This window comes from Leguminivora glycinivorella, chromosome 11, assembly GCF_023078275.1.
Source record: "Leguminivora glycinivorella isolate SPB_JAAS2020 chromosome 11, LegGlyc_1.1, whole genome shotgun sequence".
Lineage (NCBI taxonomy): Eukaryota > Metazoa > Arthropoda > Insecta > Lepidoptera > Tortricidae > Leguminivora > Leguminivora glycinivorella.
In genome coordinates, this window is record NC_062981.1 from 3,301,806 (window position 1) to 3,324,293 (window position 22,488).

Here is a 22,488-nt window from a genome sequence, read left to right on the forward strand (position 1 = left end):
TTTTATTAAGAAAACTTGAGTGTATTCTAGCGTGCTGTATGCAAATTCTTTGATAATAAATTCGTTTTCTTTTGTTTTAAACCCTTGAAGGTCTACAAATATATGCTGCATTACGATACTTTTTTCGTAATATTACTTAAAGGCTTATATTCAAATACACTATCATTTAAAATCAGACAGTAAGCTGCAGTGTTCTTTGGTATATCAGATTCACAATCCAATTCAACTCTCACATCTACTGAACCGGTTTTTAAGGTTTCGTTTTGACGAGAACAGTTGATAACAAATAAAGGAGCTTTATCTTTAAAATCTTTAGGGCTAAGCAACGGCGCTTGTAGACGATTATAATAAGACTGTTGAAATTTCGCATACTGTTCGTATAATATAGCAAACTTTTCACCCGAAAAACTAACATCAAAACTTTCGTACGGAAAGTAAACTGAATTCAAGAAAACTTTAACATCTCTCAAATTACAGTGATCAAAGTGTGATATGTCTTTATTAGCTTCATTTTTTCGTCCCGTTTTCAATCCAATTATAATATAACGCGGCTTTTCAATTTGCGATGAAGTTTTGATAGACCAAGAATGTTTTGACGTCTCAGGCAAGAGCGGATATTCATACAAATCCCAAGTCCTAAATGCTATCTGAACGGCACGATCTCTTTCTAAACATTTGAGTAAATTTAATCTTTCACGATCAGACACTTTAACATGAGGCATGCGCCATACTATTTTAGATATAGTAATATTGTCTATATATTCATTCGCATTTAATTTAACACTATTCAAATTAGTATTGGATCTTAAAAGAATAAGTTCATGCTTGCAATTAATTATGATTTTGCTGTAATCCTCAGCAAACCCGAGAATCTTGTTTAAAGGTACAGACACAGAAAATGTACCTTCCGTGTTTTTTATACCATTGACATCAAATCCCCATAACTTAGACATGGATGCTTCCAGTCCATTCATAGATACAAGAGATTTCATAGTTGTTGTAACTCCTGCGTTTTTAATTTTGTCAATTTCGATTCCATTTAATTCATATCGAATATCTTGAAATAGATGAAGTATGGGGTTGTTTGTAAGAAGAATACTTTTTACCTCGGCTTTTGTTTCTCTATTGAATGCGGTTATAGTACCTTCTATGTATAAAGAACTTGCTGATGGTAGTACGTAAAGATCTTGTTGGTTTATAGGTATACGTATTTCATCGTTGAAATTGAAACTTGTGACGTACGGTTTATATGAATGATATTCAAAGCTCTCGATAGAATTATCAAAGACAAAAGGTTCTGTTAAGTTTAATATACTCATTTTAATAGGCGTAAGCTTTGGAGGAATTGCTTATTTTGTTTTGTGAGTTTTACTTTAGGTCTTCTTTTCGTGATTGCAGGATGAGTACTGGTAATGTTTTTAAGAGAGACTGAAGTTTTATTGAAGTCTATCATTTTTTTCTTAAATGTAAATATAACTGAATTTCTTCACCCCGTAAATTAACTAGATTATTGTTAACGTCTAAAATTCTTATCGTTATTGTGTTTAAGCTATTTTGGGTTACAGGGAAATAAATAACGTTTTTTGGTGTTTCTATAATCCGATAACCAGGTGGCACGTTTGGTACAAACTCGTGAATTATATGACTAGGTTTTCCGTTAACGAATGAACCGCTCACTATGTCACATTCGATGCGGACTATGGTTGTTGAGAGAATGGAGACAGGATAAGGGGATTCAGTTAATATATTAGCTTGAATAGATTCTGAACCGAAGCCAAGTATATTACCGATGGAGCCTTCTTTGTCGAAATGAATATTTTCAGAGCATAAAATAGATGTTTTTAAGGTATTATTATTGCATGTTAAGGCTGCCACACACCGCAAAGCGGGACGGGAGCGGGACGGGCGCGGGGCGCGAGCGCCGCGCTGTATAACACTGAATCAAATACGGTGCCACACACCGACGCTCCGCGCACGCCCCTCTCTGACGCCGCGCCCGTCCCAATGCGCTAACCCGCCCAATCACAACAGGTCGTGAGCGGAGCGGGACGTGCGCGGGGCGGGACATCGCGCCGACATTCGGGCATTGTCAGTGTGTGCCTCACCGCGCAGCCAGCGCGCGTGTCACGCGCGCCTACCGCGGCGCTAGCGACCCGCGCCCGTCCCGCTCCCGTCCCGCTTTGCGGTGTGTGGCAGCCTTTGTGCAAAAGAGCATCCTTCAATATGTTCTTTAAGGTAATCGTCAATATCTTGAAATTCATATGATCCTTCAGGAATTTTAATTACTTTGTTTTTACCATAATAGAACTTATTATTTCTGTCGTCTATGTTGGGTATAGAATTAAAAGTTGACATATACAATAGCCCACACTCATATTCACCATCCAGGTGAAAAGCTGGTGAATAGTTTGTTAACAGAGTGGAAGATGTTCCAGTTATAGACAAAGTGAAAGACATTGTGAGAATGATAAACTGATTATTGTGCGATGATATTTAAACGGTTATACCAATATTGTTTTAAATACTTTAGGCATAAGTGTCCACAATTGACAGTGTTAAACTTTTGATATGTGTCATAATTATAGTAAATATCATATTTTTTTAAATACCTCTTTAATTCTAGCGGAGGTGAAAGGTCACCATAACTATTAAAATATTCACAATAATTGTTATCTTTTACGTAGGCTACCCAGTGTGTACCATTGTTTTTAAAACTGTCTAAATTAACAATTCCACATTCTACTTTTTTAGGAGTCTTTGGTAAACTGTCTCTCATATAAACTCCTCGAAAATATGGAATATCAGATGAGTGTTTTAAAATGTCAATATTTGAAAGAGCGCGCCTGGGTAACCTCTCAGTTAGTTTTTTGAAAGTTTCAAACATAATCCTTTGCCATTTTTATATGGTTTAATGTGTAAGCCTTTTCCTAATGCAATAGATTCCATCATCTTGTTATGTCGCTCCGATTCCGCTAAATTTTTTCTGGCGGCTTTGTAATCACCTACAGCTTTAGCAATTCCGGCAGCTCCTCCTGCTAATGACCCTAGCGCAGACAGACCAGCAAAAATAGGTATCAGCGGTAAGAAGCCTCCAGTTTTTGGAATTGGTATAAGACGAGGTACCCGTACCTTGGAATTGGTTTTAAAAATTTTCGTCGCAGCAATAAGTGCCCGCTCAATTATATTACTACCTTTTGTTTTTGGTTTCTTTTTTAATTCACTGCGTATCTTGGTCACAAAACGTTTAAATGGTTTTATACCCGCACCTGCCTTTATTTTAGATTTCATCACTTTGCTAACTAACCACGAAGCAATTTTTTCTCCTCTCCCTGCATCTTTCGATTTTCTTCTTTGTTTCGCCATTTCGTATAGTTCTAAATCAGCACGATGTCTATCAGCTAAATCCGAATAACTATCATATGCTATGTCGTGTTTCATACACGCATTATCTAGCGCATTAATTCCTTTATCGCCTCTCTGCAACCTTTTGCGCAATTTTGTTCCCGGACCACAATAGTTATAACCAGGTAAGTGTAATTCAAAGGGTAAATTATTAATAGCGCTGTTTAACAGTCCTTTCCCTTTCATATCTCGTGAGATAATAACACTATCATTAAAAGGAAATTATATAAATATCTTTAAACAACCGCACTTTTATCAATCCAACTGTTTTCGCTATTATTAAGGCCCAACCATTTAACATACAACTTTCTACCCTTTCTTTTAATAACCTTTTCTACAAGGTAAACGTTTGGATGGTTGGTTTTCAGAAGTTCTTCCTCGTAAAATGTACCGAGTATAGTGTTTTTATGCTGGTCTTGAATGTGATATGTAACAGGTTGAGTGCGATTCACGTGAGTAATAGTGAAAAGTTCTGTTGACCAATTAGGTGTGTAACCTTTGTGAAAGGCATTTTTATACTTGCTAATGCGTACACAATCTCCTATATTGAATTTGTTCGATTTATAAGACAAATTGGATAGTGATTTTTTAATATTTTTTAATACTTGCATTTCATTATCAAAATTTACATCAATAGGTTTTATTTTTGTTGTGCGATGCACAGTCTGATTATATGATTTTACTACATCGTCTAATGGCTTACCAACCCATTTATAGTTACCAACTAATGCAAAATGTTTGTAGAGCTTAGACTTAAGTGTCTTTATCAGCCTTTCAACAATAGATGCCTTCTTAATTGAATAAGTTGAGTAATGATTAACTTTTAATAATTTTAAGTAGAAATCGAATTCTTGATTGTAGAATTCTTTTCCTAGGTCAGTTTGTAAGTTTTTGGGTCTTCGTTTAGATGTTTTTATTATTAGTTCAAATGCATCTTTGACTTCTGTTTTAGTTTTAGACTTAATAGGTGTACACCATGCATACTTTGAAAATGTGTCAATAACGGTTAAAATATATTTATATCCTCTGTTAACAGTATGAAGCTTTTGTAAATCTATCAAATCGGCTTGCCATAAATCATCAATTCCTTGTAGTACAACCGATCGTCGCTTAAAATTTCTTCGCGCTGACCTGTGGATCTCGTTCACTATTTGTTGTTTTATCATTATTATATTTTTTTAAAATATCGTCTATCTCCTTCTTCGTATAAAAGTTCAGTTTTAACTGAGTTACGAGTTGGTGAATTTGATTATTTATTGTGTTAAACAAAGAGTCTATATACTTCTTTTCGTACATGTTTTGAATGTGTTCATCAACGTACTGCTTGTTAACTGCATCATCGGAAGATAATGGTTTAACAACCCCTTTTAATCTTATAGTTTTTAGATCAAAATTTCCTGCTTCTGTTCGAAGCAAAGCCTTGTACTTGAGCTCAGAGATTTCATCAGTACGCAAACGTTTATGAACATGGTGACCGAATTTGTCTATATTCATTTTTTACTTGAAAGTCAAACTTCAACTGATGGGAAAGGTAAGAGTATATACATTTATATATTATTTATTAAGCCTGCTTCACGTAATTCTTCAATTATGGATATTATCTCGTTATCTAACCCTGTATTTCCAGCGTCACGCGATGCTATAAGCAGTTTTAATCTGTCAACTAATTCGTTTGGATCATCCCAATATACATATGAAATATCTCTTTTTACTTTTTTCATTGATGGTAAACCTTTACCGGATATATATTCTTCACTTACTGTGCGCTGTTTGGATAATTTGAAAAGAGGTTTTATAAGGTTTAAATATTTCATACCCTTGTTGCTTTTTATGGGTTTCTTTGGATCAAAGTCGCGTCTATGTGCATTCGTTTTCATTAACAATGTTTTATATAATCGTTTATCATCTTCAGTTACTAGTTTTAAGTCAGGTACTTTCTTAAACAACAAATCATGTAAGCCTTGTGTTAAAAAATAACTTTCTCCACCTATCACGAGTTTATCATCATTAACAGAAATTGGGTAAGATCCAAGCATTAGCTTTCCACGCTCATTTCGTACACCAAATGGAATGTTCATGATAAAATATTGTTTCTGCCAAGCGGGATCATCGCGAGGAGAAGGAAACGAGTCTGACGTTCTAAATGAAATATTATTTGTTGTATCAGAATCACTTTGGTTCACACTTTCTTGAGATGAAGAATCACTATCATTTAATTCATTTTCACTATAATTTGGTTCAGATTCAAATGACTTTCTCAACAAAGTTTTATTATCCAAACTTTCTTTCATCCCATCTTCTGAAGGACTATATTTCAATGTTTTTACTGGCTTGTTCCATTTAAACCTATCGTTATCAAAATCTGAGTCACTAATGATTAGATTGTTATCATTACTACTATGTTTTTTTACCATTTCACCAAGTGGGTCTGTGATTGGTTTTAACATTGCTTCCAACATCATATTATCGTTTGATTTAACATCACGAATGCGTTTAACTTTTTTCTTACTGCTTCAGCAGATTTGAGTACTTTTTGTTTAAATAATTTTTCTTCATTAATTTTATGTTCCATGTCTGAACTAGATGGTTTCATTTTAAGCAATAAGTGTTTAATCTAATACTATGCTTTATATATCAAGTCAATCTAGAATTATAAATGTATCAAATCCTTTTCTATAACAGCCTGAATTTCTATTACAATCTTTATTTATGACTAAGTAATCAAACGGGATCTTCCATACTTGTGCACACATTTCACGAAATTGAGACCATGACATATCACTTCCTACATGTTCATCATAAACATGCTTTAAATTAATATCATCCTGTTTAAAAAGAATAATTAAGTTAGCATTATCTCTTATTAATTGTTTAGGTATTTTACTATACGTCTGATTTAGATAAAAGCTATCTATATTTTTATGCCTTCCCATTGCAAAGTAATCTCGTATATTATTTTGATTTTCACACGCAACATCATCAAATATTATAATGGAATTCATGTTTGCTGTATGAGGACTTAAGATTTCATCATTTGCGTTATATTTTTGAAATGATACTGAAGGAACTAGCTTTAAAACTTGCTCTAGAAATTGATACATTGGTTGAAATAAGGTTTTAGAATATACATAAACATTTTGAAAGCGTAGACCATGTTCATGTAGCAGCAAACCGACAATTAAATTTGTTTTTCCACAGTTGGATGGGCCACATATTATACAGCGAATGGTGTTGGGTAAAAGCGAGCCATGTCGAAAATAACGTTTATTGGACAAAGAACAAACAGCATCCAACTGCAATTTCTGAGACTGTTTTACGAACTTCATTTTGTCAATAGGCACGTGCAACTAACTTGAAAGGTGTTTTATCATTAACGGAGTTTTATAAACTTTTGTCTATATATTCGTCACGAGCGTTTTAAATCATCAGAAAACCTATTGAGAGTTTCAAATCATGAGAAAGCCGATTAGGAGTTTTAAATCATCTGAAAACCTATTGGGAGTTTTAAATCACCAATAAACCTGAGTACGAGTCCTAAATATGAAGTGATATTGGGAGTTTTCAAATCTTTGATTTGAAACTCCCAATAATCACCTACTAGTCAGTTATTATATCTACCGATTCCGTACAGCTTTGCAAAAAAAGGTTAGAAATGGAACTATTTTTTTAAACATACCAACCTGTTCTCAGCTCTCACAGAAATTGTGAAGTGTCTCAATATATAAATTAGTTGCCACATGGGAAGCGGTTTACATAGGTGGCGCCCCTATTATTTTCTATTTTTTTTTTTGCTAGGCTGTAATTCTACGCGAAAACGGTCTTAGCAGAGACTTTCCTTGGACTTAAAAATAATGAAGATTGGCGATAACAGATTTTGAAAAATGAAAACGGAGCGATCCGCGCGACCAATTTGTATTGGAGTTGATGTTGTTGTGCGCGGACCAGCGCCCTACTCTAAAACGCTCCCCGAAATTAACACATATTAGTACAGTCGAGTTCATTAATATGTGTACATTTCTTAACCTTAACTCTATGTAATAAGGTGAATAAATATACAATATCTGCACGGGAAGCATGGATATCGCACTATTTGTAAGTGCGATAGATTAGGGACGGCCTGATATTTTATCATCTATCGCGCGACCATGCTTCCCGTGCTGGGCGACCGAGCTTCGCTCGGTTTTATTTTATTATATCACGCGTCTTTAGGTAAAAAAAAAACTTAATTTCAGGGATTCGAAACCCCACCATGCGATTCTGTCTGCGAACATTAGACCGACCTGAGCTATGTGGAACCGCCGCGCGGGCGGCGAAATTAACGACCATATTTTACGTTTACTAACGCGTAAGAAAAATGCATGAAAACTCGAAAATTCGCGTTTTCCGGGATCTAAGGCTACGCTAGATCGATTTTTCACCCCCGGAAACCCCCACATAACAAATTTCAGCGAAATCGTTAGAGCGGTTTCCGAGATCGTCGGTATATATACATATATATAAATAAATAAATAAATATACAAGAATTGCTTGTTTAAAGATATATATTGGCCGCTGTACACACATGGCCAACAGTTCCACCAACCCCCTTGGCCATGTGTGTAGAGGGCTACTTGGCCGTAAGTTGGCAGTTGGCGCTTGCGCTTGCCGGCCAACCGATTCGTGTCGGTTTTTTGTCCACACATCAAAGGATCTTGGCGCCAATGGCCAACTGCGTTTACACGTTGGCGCTTCATTCAGTTGGTCGTCAGCCGTCAGAGAGGACAGTAGTGATATATTTACGAAAATAATAAGTTTATCTATGCCAATAATAGTGTAGATTTTAGGAAATAAAATAACCTTGCAAATGTTTAATGTATTTCCTAAAAAAGATAAATGTTCTTATCAGAATATTCAAAAAATTGTTAATATTGCAAATAATTTAATTTTACTACGGGGTTATTATTTTTTAATATTTTTTTTCTGACAACGTCTATGACCAAGAATTTCCTAGATTTTTTCATTCCACGTCCATCTTTCATGAAGAGCCAATGCCAAGTGATTGGTTCGCCAATGTGTAAACAGCGGCTCTTATCTTGGCCAAGGGGTTTCACAAAGGGCTGGTGGAACCGTTGGCCATGTGTGTACAGGGGCCATAAGACATAACTCGACGGCACAGTGCGGATCGCTCCGCGTAGGCGATCCGCGTGACACTAAAACTAGCTTTATAGACTTCCTATACTTCCCAGTGATGTTCAGAAGCTCATAAGGAAGACGTACCTGCGATGATTAGCAGCATCTTCCTGCGAGCTCCAAAGGCGGTGACGCCAATCTCAGTCAGGTCTGCCTCGTTGAGAGACGCGAATGTAGACATGTCTAACTCGTGCTTTTTGAACAAATCTGTGGAACAATATACAACTAAGTACCTACATACCCTTTGCCCTTTAGTATGAAACATATACAGGGTGCCCGGTAATTATAATGGACAACCTTTTATCCACCAAGAGGGCACCTTATACTGGTCCAGAAAATCGACGTTAAGGTTTAGTAAAAGTCGCCTGGTTTTCGAGATATTGACACATTTTAAAATGTTAATACTATCTAAAATTTTAAAAAGTGTGAAAATCTCGAAAACCAGGCGACTTTTACTAAACCTTAATGTCGATTTTCTGGACCAGTATAAGGTGCCCTCTTGGTAGTTGTCCTGTAAAGGTTGTGCTTTAATTACCGGGCACCCGGTATGAAGGCGGTAAATAAGGTACTTGTGGCGCACAACCTCCTAGCTCAGAGTTTTTCTACCGTGAAACTGAATCGCACAAATACTAAGCTCCGAGTACGTAGCCAAATGCACAAACGCTCACGATAATATTGTTATCGTAGCTACTTCTATTTACTGCGTTTCGATCGGCGTCTAGCGTCAGCGATTGTCATTCGGCTAGGCCGGCAGAGACCGGATTTAGACAGCACTTACCGATGTGTATTTGTGCAATCCTATCTCTCGAAGCAGCCCATACAACTGCTGGTAGCGGCAGGGTTTCCCCGCAGTCTGTGCAGCTTGCGGCGGCGACGGCTTTCTCATCATGTTGCGAGTTTGCGACATTCAAAACACTTCCTTCTTATCTCTACTATATTACTACAGTTGGGTATTGACAGTGAACACCCATCCCATATGCAGCGGCTGTTTAAAAGGCACATACGAAAGAGAGACACCAACATATCCCGAAGCAGCTCGCAGAATTGGTGGTAACGATAAGGCCCTCTGTGCACTTTAGGGTGGTGTTTATCTACGCATATGATGTGGCCTTCAAGACCTGTTATCTATGCTAGTAGGGGTTCACTATGGACACCCAACTATTTAGTACGAAGAAGGCATCATATACGAAGCAAGAGACTTACCGATGTATTTGTGCAGTCCTATCTCTCGAAGCAGCTCATACAACTGCTGGTAGCGGCAGGGTTTCCCCGAAGTCTGTGCAGCTTGCGGCGGCGACGGCTTTTCAATGATGTTGGGGCGCACGAGCTCAGACCTGTTCCAGCCTTTTTCCGGCTGAAGACACACAAGAATCAAATCAGCAGTTCCCGAAAAGTTTGTACATTTTGATCACGGAGGACCTAGGACATTTTGGGAAACCTAGTGGATCTTGCTCAGCATCATGGACTCTATGAGCCTACCAATTTTTATCAAAATCGGAGACGTGATCCAAATGTACAAACTTTTCCGGAATTGCTCAAGTAATTCGATCAAAAATTGGCTCAATATTTGGTGATAATCTACTACTAGTACTTATTTAGCGCATTTTTAATAGCTATTTACTTACAACAATTTTACAGGTGGGCCACATTTACACCAAAAATCCATTTTTACTACAGTGCGAGGTGCGAGCCATATCACACACTATTTTGGAGGACCGATGGCGGGCCGAACTTTGCCCACCACTGCTTAAAAGGGTTGCATCCGGCGACTAAACAGCCGCATGCTGTTTTCATGCCGTGGAGAGGTGCAGGTATTATATTATACTAGTAGCAAGAACGATATAATACTAAACTGACAAAGCCCATACGAAAAAGCGTACCCCTGAAATGTATGGGCTTTATAGACTTAAAACTAGATAGCGCTGTTTCGCAGCCTGGAAGTGGCCAAAATCATATTTTCCCTAAATTTTTTTGCGTGTTTTTATTTTTTATAAGAACAGATAACATATTTCTTTATTTTAATATCATGATATTCATGATAAGTATCACGTCAATACACATTTAGAAAAAGATAAATTTGTATTAGGCATCATCAGTGTAGTTATGATAGTATTTAATAGGTGGCGCTAAAACATGGAGGTGCGATTCTTAGTATGAAGACTGTAAATCCTATAATTATTAATTATGTAAATAATCCTTGCTAGTAGCACCTAGTAGTAAGTACTTACAGTAGTGGGCATCTCTTCCTTAACGTTGATGGGTCCAGGCGAAGTGTGGCTGAAGTAGTACCCCGACCAGCGAGGTGTCGGCATGCGGTAGTTACTCCCAACTTTCTCTTGCATTGCCTATACAAAAATAAAAATATCTAAGTCCTAATCCTAAGGCACCCCATAGGCACATCTCGGACACTGGCGATCAAATATATGAAAGAGGCGTGTTCCTAGCACACATTCTAAGCTCGAGTAGATGAACGCGTACCGTGCTTGTATGAGTGAGATATGACAGGTTGACTGTTCGCGTTTTTGACAGGCGGTAACTGTGTAACCGAGAGGGGGTGTGCGGCGCTTTTAGCGGGGAGCAGGAGTGTACATAGTGTACGATAATACTCTTTATTATACTGTGCCATAGGTGCATAGGGCCTCCTCAAGATCCTTCCACGCCTTTCTATCTTGAGCCACCGCCTTGGCATTGTTCCAGCTCAATCCATATTCCCTCAGCTCGTTCTCAACGCTCCGCCTCCAGGTGTGTATCAGAAGATCATAATCATCCTTAAGTACTACTGGTGTACATCCACAGATACTAATATTATAAATGGGAAATTGTGTGTGTCTGTTTATTTGTCCGTCTTTCACGGCAAAACGGAGCGACGAATAGACGTGATTTTTTTAAGTGGAGATAGTTGAAGGGATGGAGAGTGACATAGGCTACTTTTTGTCTCTTTCATGATGCGAGCGCAGCCGCGGGCAAAAGCTAGTCGTAAATATTCTCGAGATCTATCCAGACTTTTGTATGGGAATAGCTAGGTCAACAAAGAGCGAGGCACGTCGCGAGGAAATTTCCTGGCGCGGCAAACCTGCTGCGTAGGGTGCCTCGGCCGAAGCATGTCTACATTGATCGTTAGCTAGCCACGCGAGCATATTGCCTCGCGACAGTCGCGACCAGGGGACCCATTTTTGAATCTTGAACGCATGAATTCGCCGTTCGAAAGTCAGTGGAAAACGACGTAATGCTACGACTTTCGAACGGCGAACATGCGTTCGAGATTCAAAAATCGGTCCCCTGCCTCGCTCTGTCTGGACTGGACTTGACTAATCCTCTGGATCCACATTCCACACTTATGGGATAGGTATAGACCATGAATGCCAGGTTATTGGTAATCACGGTCTATATTCCGGTCAATATAAGCCTAGTGAAGGTAAGCCTGAATCATTAAAAACTTAAATTTTACCTTGCTAGCTTCAGCTTTCATCTTGCGGTATTCTGCAGTGAGAGGCGACAGTTTGCCGAGAGTCTCGAGGGTCTTCTTTTCGCAGCCCGGAGCGCGCCGCTCCGATAGAGGCAGGTCGGAGATGATGCTCGCTATTTCTGAAAATACAGTGTTAAGGGGATACCCCCATTTGCCAGAATTTCATTTGCCATAATTTTATTTCCCATCCTATTCAACAATCATAATATTCTAATGAACACAAGTTAAATCATAATCTATTGAAAATATTTCAACTTGTGCTGTCTTAAAGTAGTCACACTACTATGTATTTAAATTAAAACCGAAATAAATTACACATATGAAAGAAAAAGTGACCAAGTACGCTGGTTCGATTCCAGCCTCAGGCACCAGAGGACTTGGTCACTTTTTCTTTCATATGTGTAATTTATTTCGGTTTTAATCATAATATTGTTTCTCATAACATCTTATGCCATAATCATTGTTTACTATATTAATCTAGTGCCAGAAACTTTGTTTCCCATAAAGTCAGTTTCCATAATGTCATTTGTCAGAATCATCGAAATCCGTAATTACCACATTCCATACCATCATTTGTCATACAAATTAGCGTCCAGAAAAATCAATTTCCATAATGTGCTTTGGCAGAATCGAAAACTACTATAATAGGTACTAGAAGGACTAGAGAATGAAACTGCTATCAGAAAGTAGGTTAGGTTAGGTTAGAACTGTGACCCCCTGGAAAATGAAACTGCTATCAGAAAGTAGGTTAGGTTAGGTTAGAACTGTGACCCCCCGGAAAATGAAAATACTATTAGACAGTAGGTTAGGTTAGGTTAGAACTGCGACCCCCTGGAAAATGAAACTACTATCAGAAAGTAGGTTAGGTTAGGTTAGAACTGTGACCCCCTGGAGAATGAAACTGCTGGAAAAGTAGGTTAGGTTAGGTTAGGTTAGAACTGTGACCCCTCCATAGCTCTCAGGGTGGCCCGAGCGTACCGCACCAATTCACACTCAGCAGCCTGTCTGCTAGCCGGGAGCCCGCCATGGGACCTAGAGGCTGCGGTTCAGTCCAGCGTCTATTGGCGGGTGCAACGAGCAAGAGCAGCTGAAAACTGGCCAGCCCCCCAGGAAGTACGCAAATGGCGGGAAGAGGCACAAGAGGTCCTCTACGGGCAATGGGCGGAGCGTCTAGAGATCCCGGGAGCTAGCCGGGACTTGGTGGCAGCTGTACGACCGGTTCTACAAGAATGGGTCCAGCGTAAACATGGCACAATCACCTTCCATCTCGCACAGGTCCTAACAGGACACGGCTGTTTCGGGAAGTACCTGTGCGAGATACTGGGACGGGAGCCATCACCGGCGTGTCACCACTGCGGAGGACAAGCCGTGGACACGGCCAAGCATACGCGCGAGGAGTGCCCTGCGTGGGCGGAGCCTCGCGCTGCCCTGTCCGCGGCAATTGGAGGAGACCTCTCACTGCCGGCATTAATCCGCTGCATGGTCGGCAGTGAAGAGGCATGGGCTGCTGTGACCTCCTTCTGTGTCACAGTCATGACGCAGAAGGAGGCCGCAGAAAGAATGCGCGAGGATGACGCGGATAGCCTTCCTCAGCGTCGCAGAAGGCTGGGCAGGCGGCGTAGAGCCTATGAAATGAAAATGAAAATGAAAAAATGAAAATGAAATATTTATATTTATATATTTATGAAGCAGTACGGAAGACGGGCCCGCAAGGGCAACGCTGGGGGGGTATTGGTGCCTTACAACCATGTTCCCGAAACCCCCTCTCAAAAGCGCGCGGAGGAACACCCCAGGGGGTTTAGTCGGTGAGAGTCCGACATACCCACTGGCTTTCTCCCGGGCCAGTGGGATCCATAACGGATTCCCCCTGGGTCAACAAAAAAAAAAAAAAAAAAAAAAAAAAAAAAAGAACTGTGACCCCTGGAAAATGAAACTGCTATCAGAAAGTAGGTTAGGTTAGGTAATAATATGGGCAACAATTAATATGGCAATAATTGCTTATGGCGTTTGAATATTCTATGAAACCATATTATTGCACTTAATAATATGGCTAACAAATAGTATGGCATTGTATGATTATGGAAGGTAATATTCGGATTAGGGTTGTAAATAGAAAAAAAAACCAAATGTTTTTTTTCAGAATTGTGAAAAAAAACATGAAAAAAAACCGAGCACCTTGGTTTTTTTTCTAAATATGGTTTTTTTTCAGATGAACAAATAATACGACAATAACGGTTTTTCGTAAATTGTAACGTGTTTCAATAACAATAACGTACCTAAATTGCTAGATTTTGTTACCCTCTTTAACTCTTTCCTCTCATTTACTCAAAGGTTAACTGGAAGAAATCCCTCTATGGGATAAGTTCGCCTTTGTACTTCGCATCTCAATGTATGTTATTTTTAATGTGTTTTTGTACAATAAAGAGTTACTACTACTACTACTACTACTACTAAATTTTAATTCAATTAACATTCAGTATACAAACGTTTATTGCTGCGCTGCGTGTAGCGTGGAGAGGCGGTGGTGTTGCCAACAGTAAAAAGTGATAACTACCAACTACAGATTTCGTAAATGTTACTTTTATAAGACCAGAAATTAAAGTTATTTGATTAAATTCGTTTAATAGTTAACATTAAGTCTAAAAAACCGTATAAAATTATTAACTACTTTCAAATTTTGAGATTTCGTACTTTAGAAAAAAAACATACTCCAGAAAAAAAACTGTTTTTTTTCACGGTTTTTTTTCATGTTTTTTTTCAAGCCAGAAAAAAAACCGTTTTTTTGCAACCCTAATTCGGATAAACAACGAGTATGTCATATGATTTTTATGGTAAACAAATCATTCGGGCAAATGAAATTGCATGTTAGATTAATATTTAGATGTAGTACATTCAGACACAATTGTTATTGTTCATGAATAAATAAATAATAATAAATAATAATAATAATTCAGGCAAGTTAGATTCGGGCAAATGAATATTATGTTAAATGACTGTCGGGCAAACAATAGACAACCAGTGTTAAGTAGTATAAAATTATTACCATGAGTTACAAACGACGATACTCGCTAGGGTAAACGTTTCCTCGACAGCAATATATATCTCGCTTACAGCAGCTTGTTAGTTGCTAGTTCGAGCGAGGTATACCTACTGCTATCGAGCTACGCTACCAAGTATCGTCCTGGGCAAGTCATGGTAATCGTATAGTACCTATCTTAAGTAAAGAAAGAAAAAGTAAATCAGAAAGCGTTATCCGTTTCATAGATTTGTTGTTGATATTGCTTGCACAAGTACAACAGGCGCTTTGTTCGAGTGCATGAAAAACAAAAATGTTCTAATACTGTCTTCGGTTACCGCGATAGTTACTCATGAAATAAAAGATAGTAATTGTAATTTTCTTGAATATTGTATAACTAGTTTTATTAACAGTGTGCGAACCTGCCTATAAGAATCTATATTATTTTGGTCATGGCTCATTAATATTTCTTGTACATGGGTAGCTTTTGCACATTGTTAATTTTTCCTCAGTCACCCGTTGACTATGAATGCTGTAAAGTGTTCGAAACGTCGGGATGAATTGAAAATTCATTATACGCGATATATTGTGCGAAATGTCATTTGATATTTGCCAGTCGCTTTTCAGTGAAGGAAAACATCGTGAGGAAACCGGACTGTGGGATAATTCGGTGCTCTTCAATGATGGATAGACAGTTTGTACAGTATAGTTGTTTAATCAGTTTCCACAAATGCAGATATAGGTACAGAATTCGGTATGTAAAAATAGTAAGTAAGATGCGCTTGATCGGAGCGTCGACAGATCGGTAATGAATGTGAGGTAATTAGATGTAAAAGGTCATATGTGCTCCTCCCGCGCGCCTGACCCCTCGATCGTCCATTAGCAGGTAAGGGTGAGTGTAGACATCTTCCCCCCCTCGGAAACTGTGGGTTTTCGAGTAGCTTCTTCGCACTCATCGTTAGGTAGGGGGCATAGATTTGTAACAGCGCGGCGAATGAGGCCCTTGGACGTGTTCACATCGGCGACGCGTGCGATGCCGTCGGCTCCTGGATACAGTCGATGGATGCGGCCCATGCGCCATTTGAGTGGTGGTAAGTTGGCCTCCTTGAGTACCACCATATCGCCTTCAGCGAGTTTTCCTTGAGTGATGCGCCACTTCGATCGTTGTTGCAGCTCGTTCAAGTATTCGGTGCGCCATCTCTCCCAGAATTGTTGACGAATCTGCTCAATTTGCTCATATTTTCTGAGACGGTTTGGATTGAGTTCGGTGAGCGCCGGAGATGGCAATGAAGTGAGCGGTTTACCGATCAGGAAGTGCCCGGGACACAAGGGATAAAGATCAGTAGGATCGGCTGATAGGGGAGTTATAGGTCGAGAGTTTAAAATTGCCTCGACTTGTGCGAACAAAGACGATAATTGCTCAAAAGTCAGGTTCGTGTTCCCTACCATTCGAGTTATATGATGCTTAGCAGCCTTCACACCGGCTTCACTAAGACCGTTAAAATGCGGTGAGTAAGCAGGTGAGAACTTAAACGTTATGAATTCACCGGCAGCGTAAGACGAGATGGATTCACCGCAAGATTGTAAGAATCTTTTAAATTCATTATTTGCGCCCACAAAATTTCGACCATTGTCACAATGAATTACGCTGGGCTTTCCTCTGCGAGAGATAAAACGGTTCAAACACATGATGAATGCCTCTGCACTCAAGTCTGATGCAATTTCCAAATGAATTGCTTTGGTTGCAAAACAGACGAATATACATAGGTAGCTCTTAATAATTTTGCAACCGCGTCCCTTTCGATCACGAGTTGGAAACGGACCAGCGAAGTCGATGCCGGTAACCTCGAAAGCGAAGCTGGGAGTGACTCGAGCGGAGGGTAAGTTTCCCATTATTGGTATGACAGATTTAGCTTTAAGTATTCTACAGATTCTACAATTGTTTACAGTAGATTTCGCTAATCTTCTTCCAGCCACAGGCCAGTACAGTTGCCTGACATTAGTCAGTAATAGCTGTGGACCTCCGTGGCATAGTTTTTTATGTTCGTGAATGAACAGTAGCTTGGTAAAAATATTTTTTGAATCTAATATAATCGGATGCATTTTACTAAATATTTCAGATGAATTTTGAATGCGTCCACCTACTCGGAGGATGCTTTTCTCATCAACGAAAGGTCTGAGAGACAGGATTCGCGATTTTGAAGGTAAGCATTTTTTGTTATTTAATAGATGTAGTTCATGCTCGAAACATTCCTCTTGGTGTTGTCTAACAAGATGATGCAATGATAACTGTAGTTCGTCTGTAGTTAGATGACCGGTAGTTTTATTATTTGAGTGTCGTATGTTGTGGATAAAACGCAGTGCATAGGCCAAGCTGCGTAATAATATTGTAAATTTAGAGAAATTTTCGATGTTTATTAATTTGTCACAAGTTGTAGATGTAGGTACTGTTGTAGTGCATATTATAGGTATAGTAGTTTTAGGTTTAGAATTAGTTTTAATTTCAGGTATGTTGGCACTAGGTTTAATAACCTCTGGCCAGGCCGATGGTCCTTCTAATAGGAAGCAGGGACCGTGCCACCATAGGTCAGCATCAGCTACTTGTGCTGGACTGACACCACGGGTTGCTAAGTCCGCGGGATTTTGAACACCCGGGACGTGTCTCCAGGATCCATTAGCTGTTAGCTGCTGAATCTCTGCGACACGATTTGATACAAACGTTTTAAGGGTTTGTGAAGGTGAACAGATCCATCCTAGAACTACAGATGAGTCTGTCCAATAATAGATATTTGTGACTGTAAGTCGCAAAGCTTCGATAACCTTTGAGCTCAGACGTGCAGCTAATAAAGCTCCACACAATTCTAGACGCGGGATGGTCTGAGCTTTCACGGAACTTACTTTCGTTTTAGCGCATAACAGGTTAACTGACACGTTACCTGAGCTACTAATTGAACGTAAGTAGACGCATGCTGCATACGCATCTTGAGATGCATCACAGAATGCATGCAATTCGACGATTGCATCGGGATCGTCAGTAAGGACAAATCTGGGTATTTGAAAGTTGGTCAGGCTCTTAAGGCCTTGAACGAAATTAAACCATGCTTTCGACAGTTCTGTGGGAATAGGATCATCCCAGTCTAGCTTGGTTAGCCATAGATTTTTTAGAATGATTTTGGGTACAATAGTACATAAGCTTAACAATCCTAGAGGATCGAACAACCTAGCAGAGTTCGATAAGATTGATCGCTTGGTGGCTACTGACGATTGTTTTATATCGACAGGAAAGTTGAATGTGTCAGTGCTAGGGTCCCATTTAAGTCCTAGCGCGCTTGATTGTGAACTGAAATCTAGATCTTTCGGTATCAATGAATTAGAGTTGTCTTGGAGGACGGAACCGATGTTAGAACGGAATTTACGCAATGGCAGGTGCGCTGAATGAAGAACTTCCGTTATTGAATTTATTATGTAGCACAAGTCCTCCTTTGAACTGCTCCCTGTGATAACGTCATCTACATAGAAGTCGTGTTTGATTACATCAGCAACTCGTGCATCACTGCACTCATTCGCGAGCTGCACAAGGCACCGCGTACTTAGAAATGGTGCAGAAGAGGTACCGTAGGTAACAGTGTTAAGTTGATATATTTTAATTGGCTGATCAAATTGCTCACGCCATAAAATCATTTGGAGATGACGTTGTTCGGGCTTTACTAATATTTGGCGATACATCTTCTCCACATCGGCTGTTACTACATATTTGTGTTGCCTAAAACGAAGCAATATGGAGAAGAGATCGTCCTGGACTACAGGTCCGACATGTTGTATTTCGTTGAATGACACGCCAGATGACGTTTTTGCTGACGCGTCATAGACAACTCTCAGGCGCGTAGTTTCGCTAGATTCGCGAATTACAGAGTGGTGTGGCAAATAGCACCCACGCTCGGGTTTAGGTACTTCACTCATATGTCCTAGGCGCTCGTACTCTTGCATAAATTTAGTATACTCTTGTTTCAATTCAGGTTTTTGTTTCATTTTACGTTCCATTTGATGAAGTCGCCTTTCGGCTATTTTAAAAGAGTCGCCTAAGACATCTGGTGAATCACGAAGAGGTATTTGTACACAAAATCTGCCACCTTCGTCACGCTGCGTAGTTTCTTGAAAAAGAGCTTCGCAGTATTGGTCGCTATTTGACGTAGGCTTGTCTTTAGGAACTTCTTCTAGTTCCCAAAACTTTGTAAGTTGTTGTTGTATATCCTGACTGAAATAGCAATAAGACTTACTAGGACGCTTTGCAATTTTCCAGCTATTGCGGCCACCAAGGATCCATCCAAACTCAGTCTCGTGGAGGACTGGTTTATTTGGTCCGAGCTTTATTTGAGAAGTGCCCAGAACGTCCCAGAAGATATCTAAACCTAGAAGTATATCGACATCTCCAGGGAGATGGAAGTCAGGATCAGCTAATTGGATGTGACCAGGGATGTCTAATTCCTCAACTCGTATCTTGTTTTGAGGAACAATCCCGGTTACGACTGGCAAAATATAACATTTGACATTCGTAGTGTATGAGGTATACGTAGACCTAATTTTTATGTTGCAATGTTCGACAATATTTACTGATGCATTTTTAAGACCGTACACGCATTCGTGTTCTTTAATTATAGGGCATCCTAACTTAGCTCGTGCCGCCTCCGTTATAAAAGAAGACTGCGCGCCGTTGTCAAGAAGAGCGCGCAGTTTGACAATGTTGCCATTGTTTGACACCTCAACTATGGCCGTGGAGTGAACACCCAGGCCTGAAGAGCCAGCAGACAGTGTAATTGCCGGACGCGGACAAGAAGATGCGTTGTCAGTGTTGTTGGTAGGTATTTCAACATTAGACACTGAACTGGTAGGCATAGATGTAGACGTAGACGCTTCTACGTTATTTTGTGCATCTTGTCGAAATGATGATGATGATGATTGTGTTTGATGCGGTTGAGAACCACTGGGTAGGTTGTTTACTTTGTGAAGTAAAGTGTTGTGCCTTCTTTTACAAATGCGGCAACCAGCGAGGCGGCAATGGTATGTCTGGTGGTCACTACGTAAACAATTGCTACATAATTTCCATTGATAAACCTTTGCAATACGTTCTTCCACAGACATTGATTTAAATTTGTTACACTCATATAATTTATGATCTTGTTTACAAGCTAAACAACAACCACGGGGGTGTGAATCGAGCGAAGAAGAAATGAAGGATTTAGACCTATTTAAGGTTTGACGATTTTCAACCTTATTATTATGAGTTTGAGTATTTGAGGTTTTGGCGGCGTAGACTGTTTCTAATACAGTTGCCCTTTTACGAAGAAAGTCGAAAAAATCGTCTAAATTATTAGTCTCTAATTTGCTTCGATGTTCCTCCCAATTTCTCGCGGTTACCGAGTCTAACTTCGATGAGCCTATATAAATAATAAGCGTGCCCCAACTGTCAGTCGGTTCGCCTAATAACTTCAAAGCACTTAAATTTTTTGAAATTGCATCAACTAAGTTGCGTAGGCCCCGGTCGGACTCTTTAGATAGCGCCTCAATTGAAAATAGACATTTAATATGTTCGTTAATTAATAGGCGCTTATTGTTGTACCTGTCGCAGAGCAACGACCAAGCAATTTGATAATTATCACTAGAAACGCTGACCGAATTAATAACCGCCAGAGCGGAACCCTCCAAGTATGATTTTAAATAATGAAATTTGCTTATGTTATCTAAATTGTCATTATTATGAATGAGAGATATGTACATGTCTCGAAACTGAAGCCATTTATTTGTATCACCACTGAAGGGAGGAATTTTCAGGGGTGGCAGTTTAACGTGATTCGTAACTGATGTGGAACTGCCACGACATGAAACCTCGTCACTTTGTTTAATTTTGCTATTGGTAAACGCATCTAAATATTCTTGAGCCGTGCCAATCAGCTGGAAGAACTGGTTTTCTGTTTGCTCCCTTTCTTCCATCTGTTTTGACGTATCACTATCTAAAGCCTCAATTTTAGTCTGAATTTCATCGAAAGTGTAACTCAGCTCTTGGAATTTAGACAATCTTAAACTTAATTCGTTGTTTATTAATTTATTACGCTCAGTTACACTATCGAGACTCATTAATGGCGTTAAATATTTTTCAAATAATGTTACGCGGCCTCTAACTGTGGCCCTTTGCTTTAAAAGATCCTTTAATTCGGTCATTTTGTAGGCGAAAATAACGAAGATGTTAGTTATAAATAATTAAATTGAATCCAACCTCGTAAAACGATGAGTAGGTCAGCTTATCGCCGACAACAGCTGTGCACAATAGGTACCGGCCGGGCAATGCAACTCGACACGGTGTGACTCGGCTCCGCTGATGGAAACCGCCGCTGCCAAAATCACTAGTTCTCACCAGCCTATATCCCGATTTTCTCCTGAAATAGTCGGCAATTATGTTTAACTACCTATAAGTACTTGTTTTTATAGCGGGATTAATGTATTTAAGGAAAACTAGTAACTTTAAAGATGGAAGTTGGACACGGTGTTACACTGTGTTAACACACGACTTTTAAGTTGAAATTTATGGAAGATTTAATTAATTTACGGTACCAACACGTATGTAATATTTACTTTAGAAGTATAAAGAAGCTATTTAAATGCTATTTATCGATAAGGAATAGGTAATTATGAAGTTAATTTTATAAATTTGCAAACGGTGGTACCTACTTAGACTTAACTCACAAACCGCACTAATTTGCACTAGAATTATCGCACTTTAAATTAACACAAATCGAAAACAATTATTTTTATAGGAAAGATGAACAATAATAGGAACGGGCGTACTTCCTTCGGATCCAGTAGGTATTCACTCATTCCGGGATATCTTCGCCTTCCAGTTGCATCATCCACATCACGTCGGGGTCACCATCAATTGTGGGATAATTCGGTGCTCTTCAATGATGGATAGACAGTTTGTACAGTATAGTTGTTTAATCAGTTTCCACAAATGCAGATATAGGTACAGAATTCGGTATGTAAAAATAGTAAGTAAGATGCGCTTGATCGGAGCGTCGACAGATCGGTAATGAATGTGAGGTAATTAGATGTAAAAGGTCATATGTGCTCCTCCCGCGCGCCTGACCCCTCGATCGTCCATTAGCAGGTAAGGGTGAGTGTAGACAGGACTAATTCCAACAAAGCCTAGACCTAGTTACCCTCCGGGTTGGAAGGTCAGATGGCAGTCGCATTCGTAAAACTATAGCGTCTACGCCAAATATTGGGATTAGTTGTCCAAGAGGACCCCAGGCTCCCATGAGCCGTGCCAAATGCCGGGATAACACAAGGAGGATGATGATATACGCGATATAATCCGTTTCCATAGTTTTATTTCAAAAGTGTTCTACTTTATTTTTATACGCACTCGTAATTTATCTAGGGG

The 22,488-nt window shown here is 39.4% G+C and overlaps 1 protein-coding gene across 2 annotated transcripts in view; it reads right to left on the minus strand.

Annotated features, from left to right (window-relative positions):
* Positions 1–22,488, minus strand: part of LOC125230824 (protein bicaudal C homolog 1) — a 52,801-nt gene that overhangs the window by 5,483 nt on the left and 24,830 nt on the right. For both annotated transcript variants that reach the window (XM_048136054.1, XM_048136053.1), the window contains exons 18-21: positions 12,020–12,156; positions 10,800–10,916; positions 9,775–9,925; positions 8,659–8,778 (exon numbers count right to left, since the gene is read on the minus strand). In XM_048136054.1, coding sequence (XP_047992011.1) covers positions 8,659–8,778; positions 9,775–9,925; positions 10,800–10,916; positions 12,020–12,156 — 525 coding nt within the window. The remainder of the gene's footprint in view (positions 1–8,658; positions 8,779–9,774; positions 9,926–10,799; positions 10,917–12,019; positions 12,157–22,488) is intronic.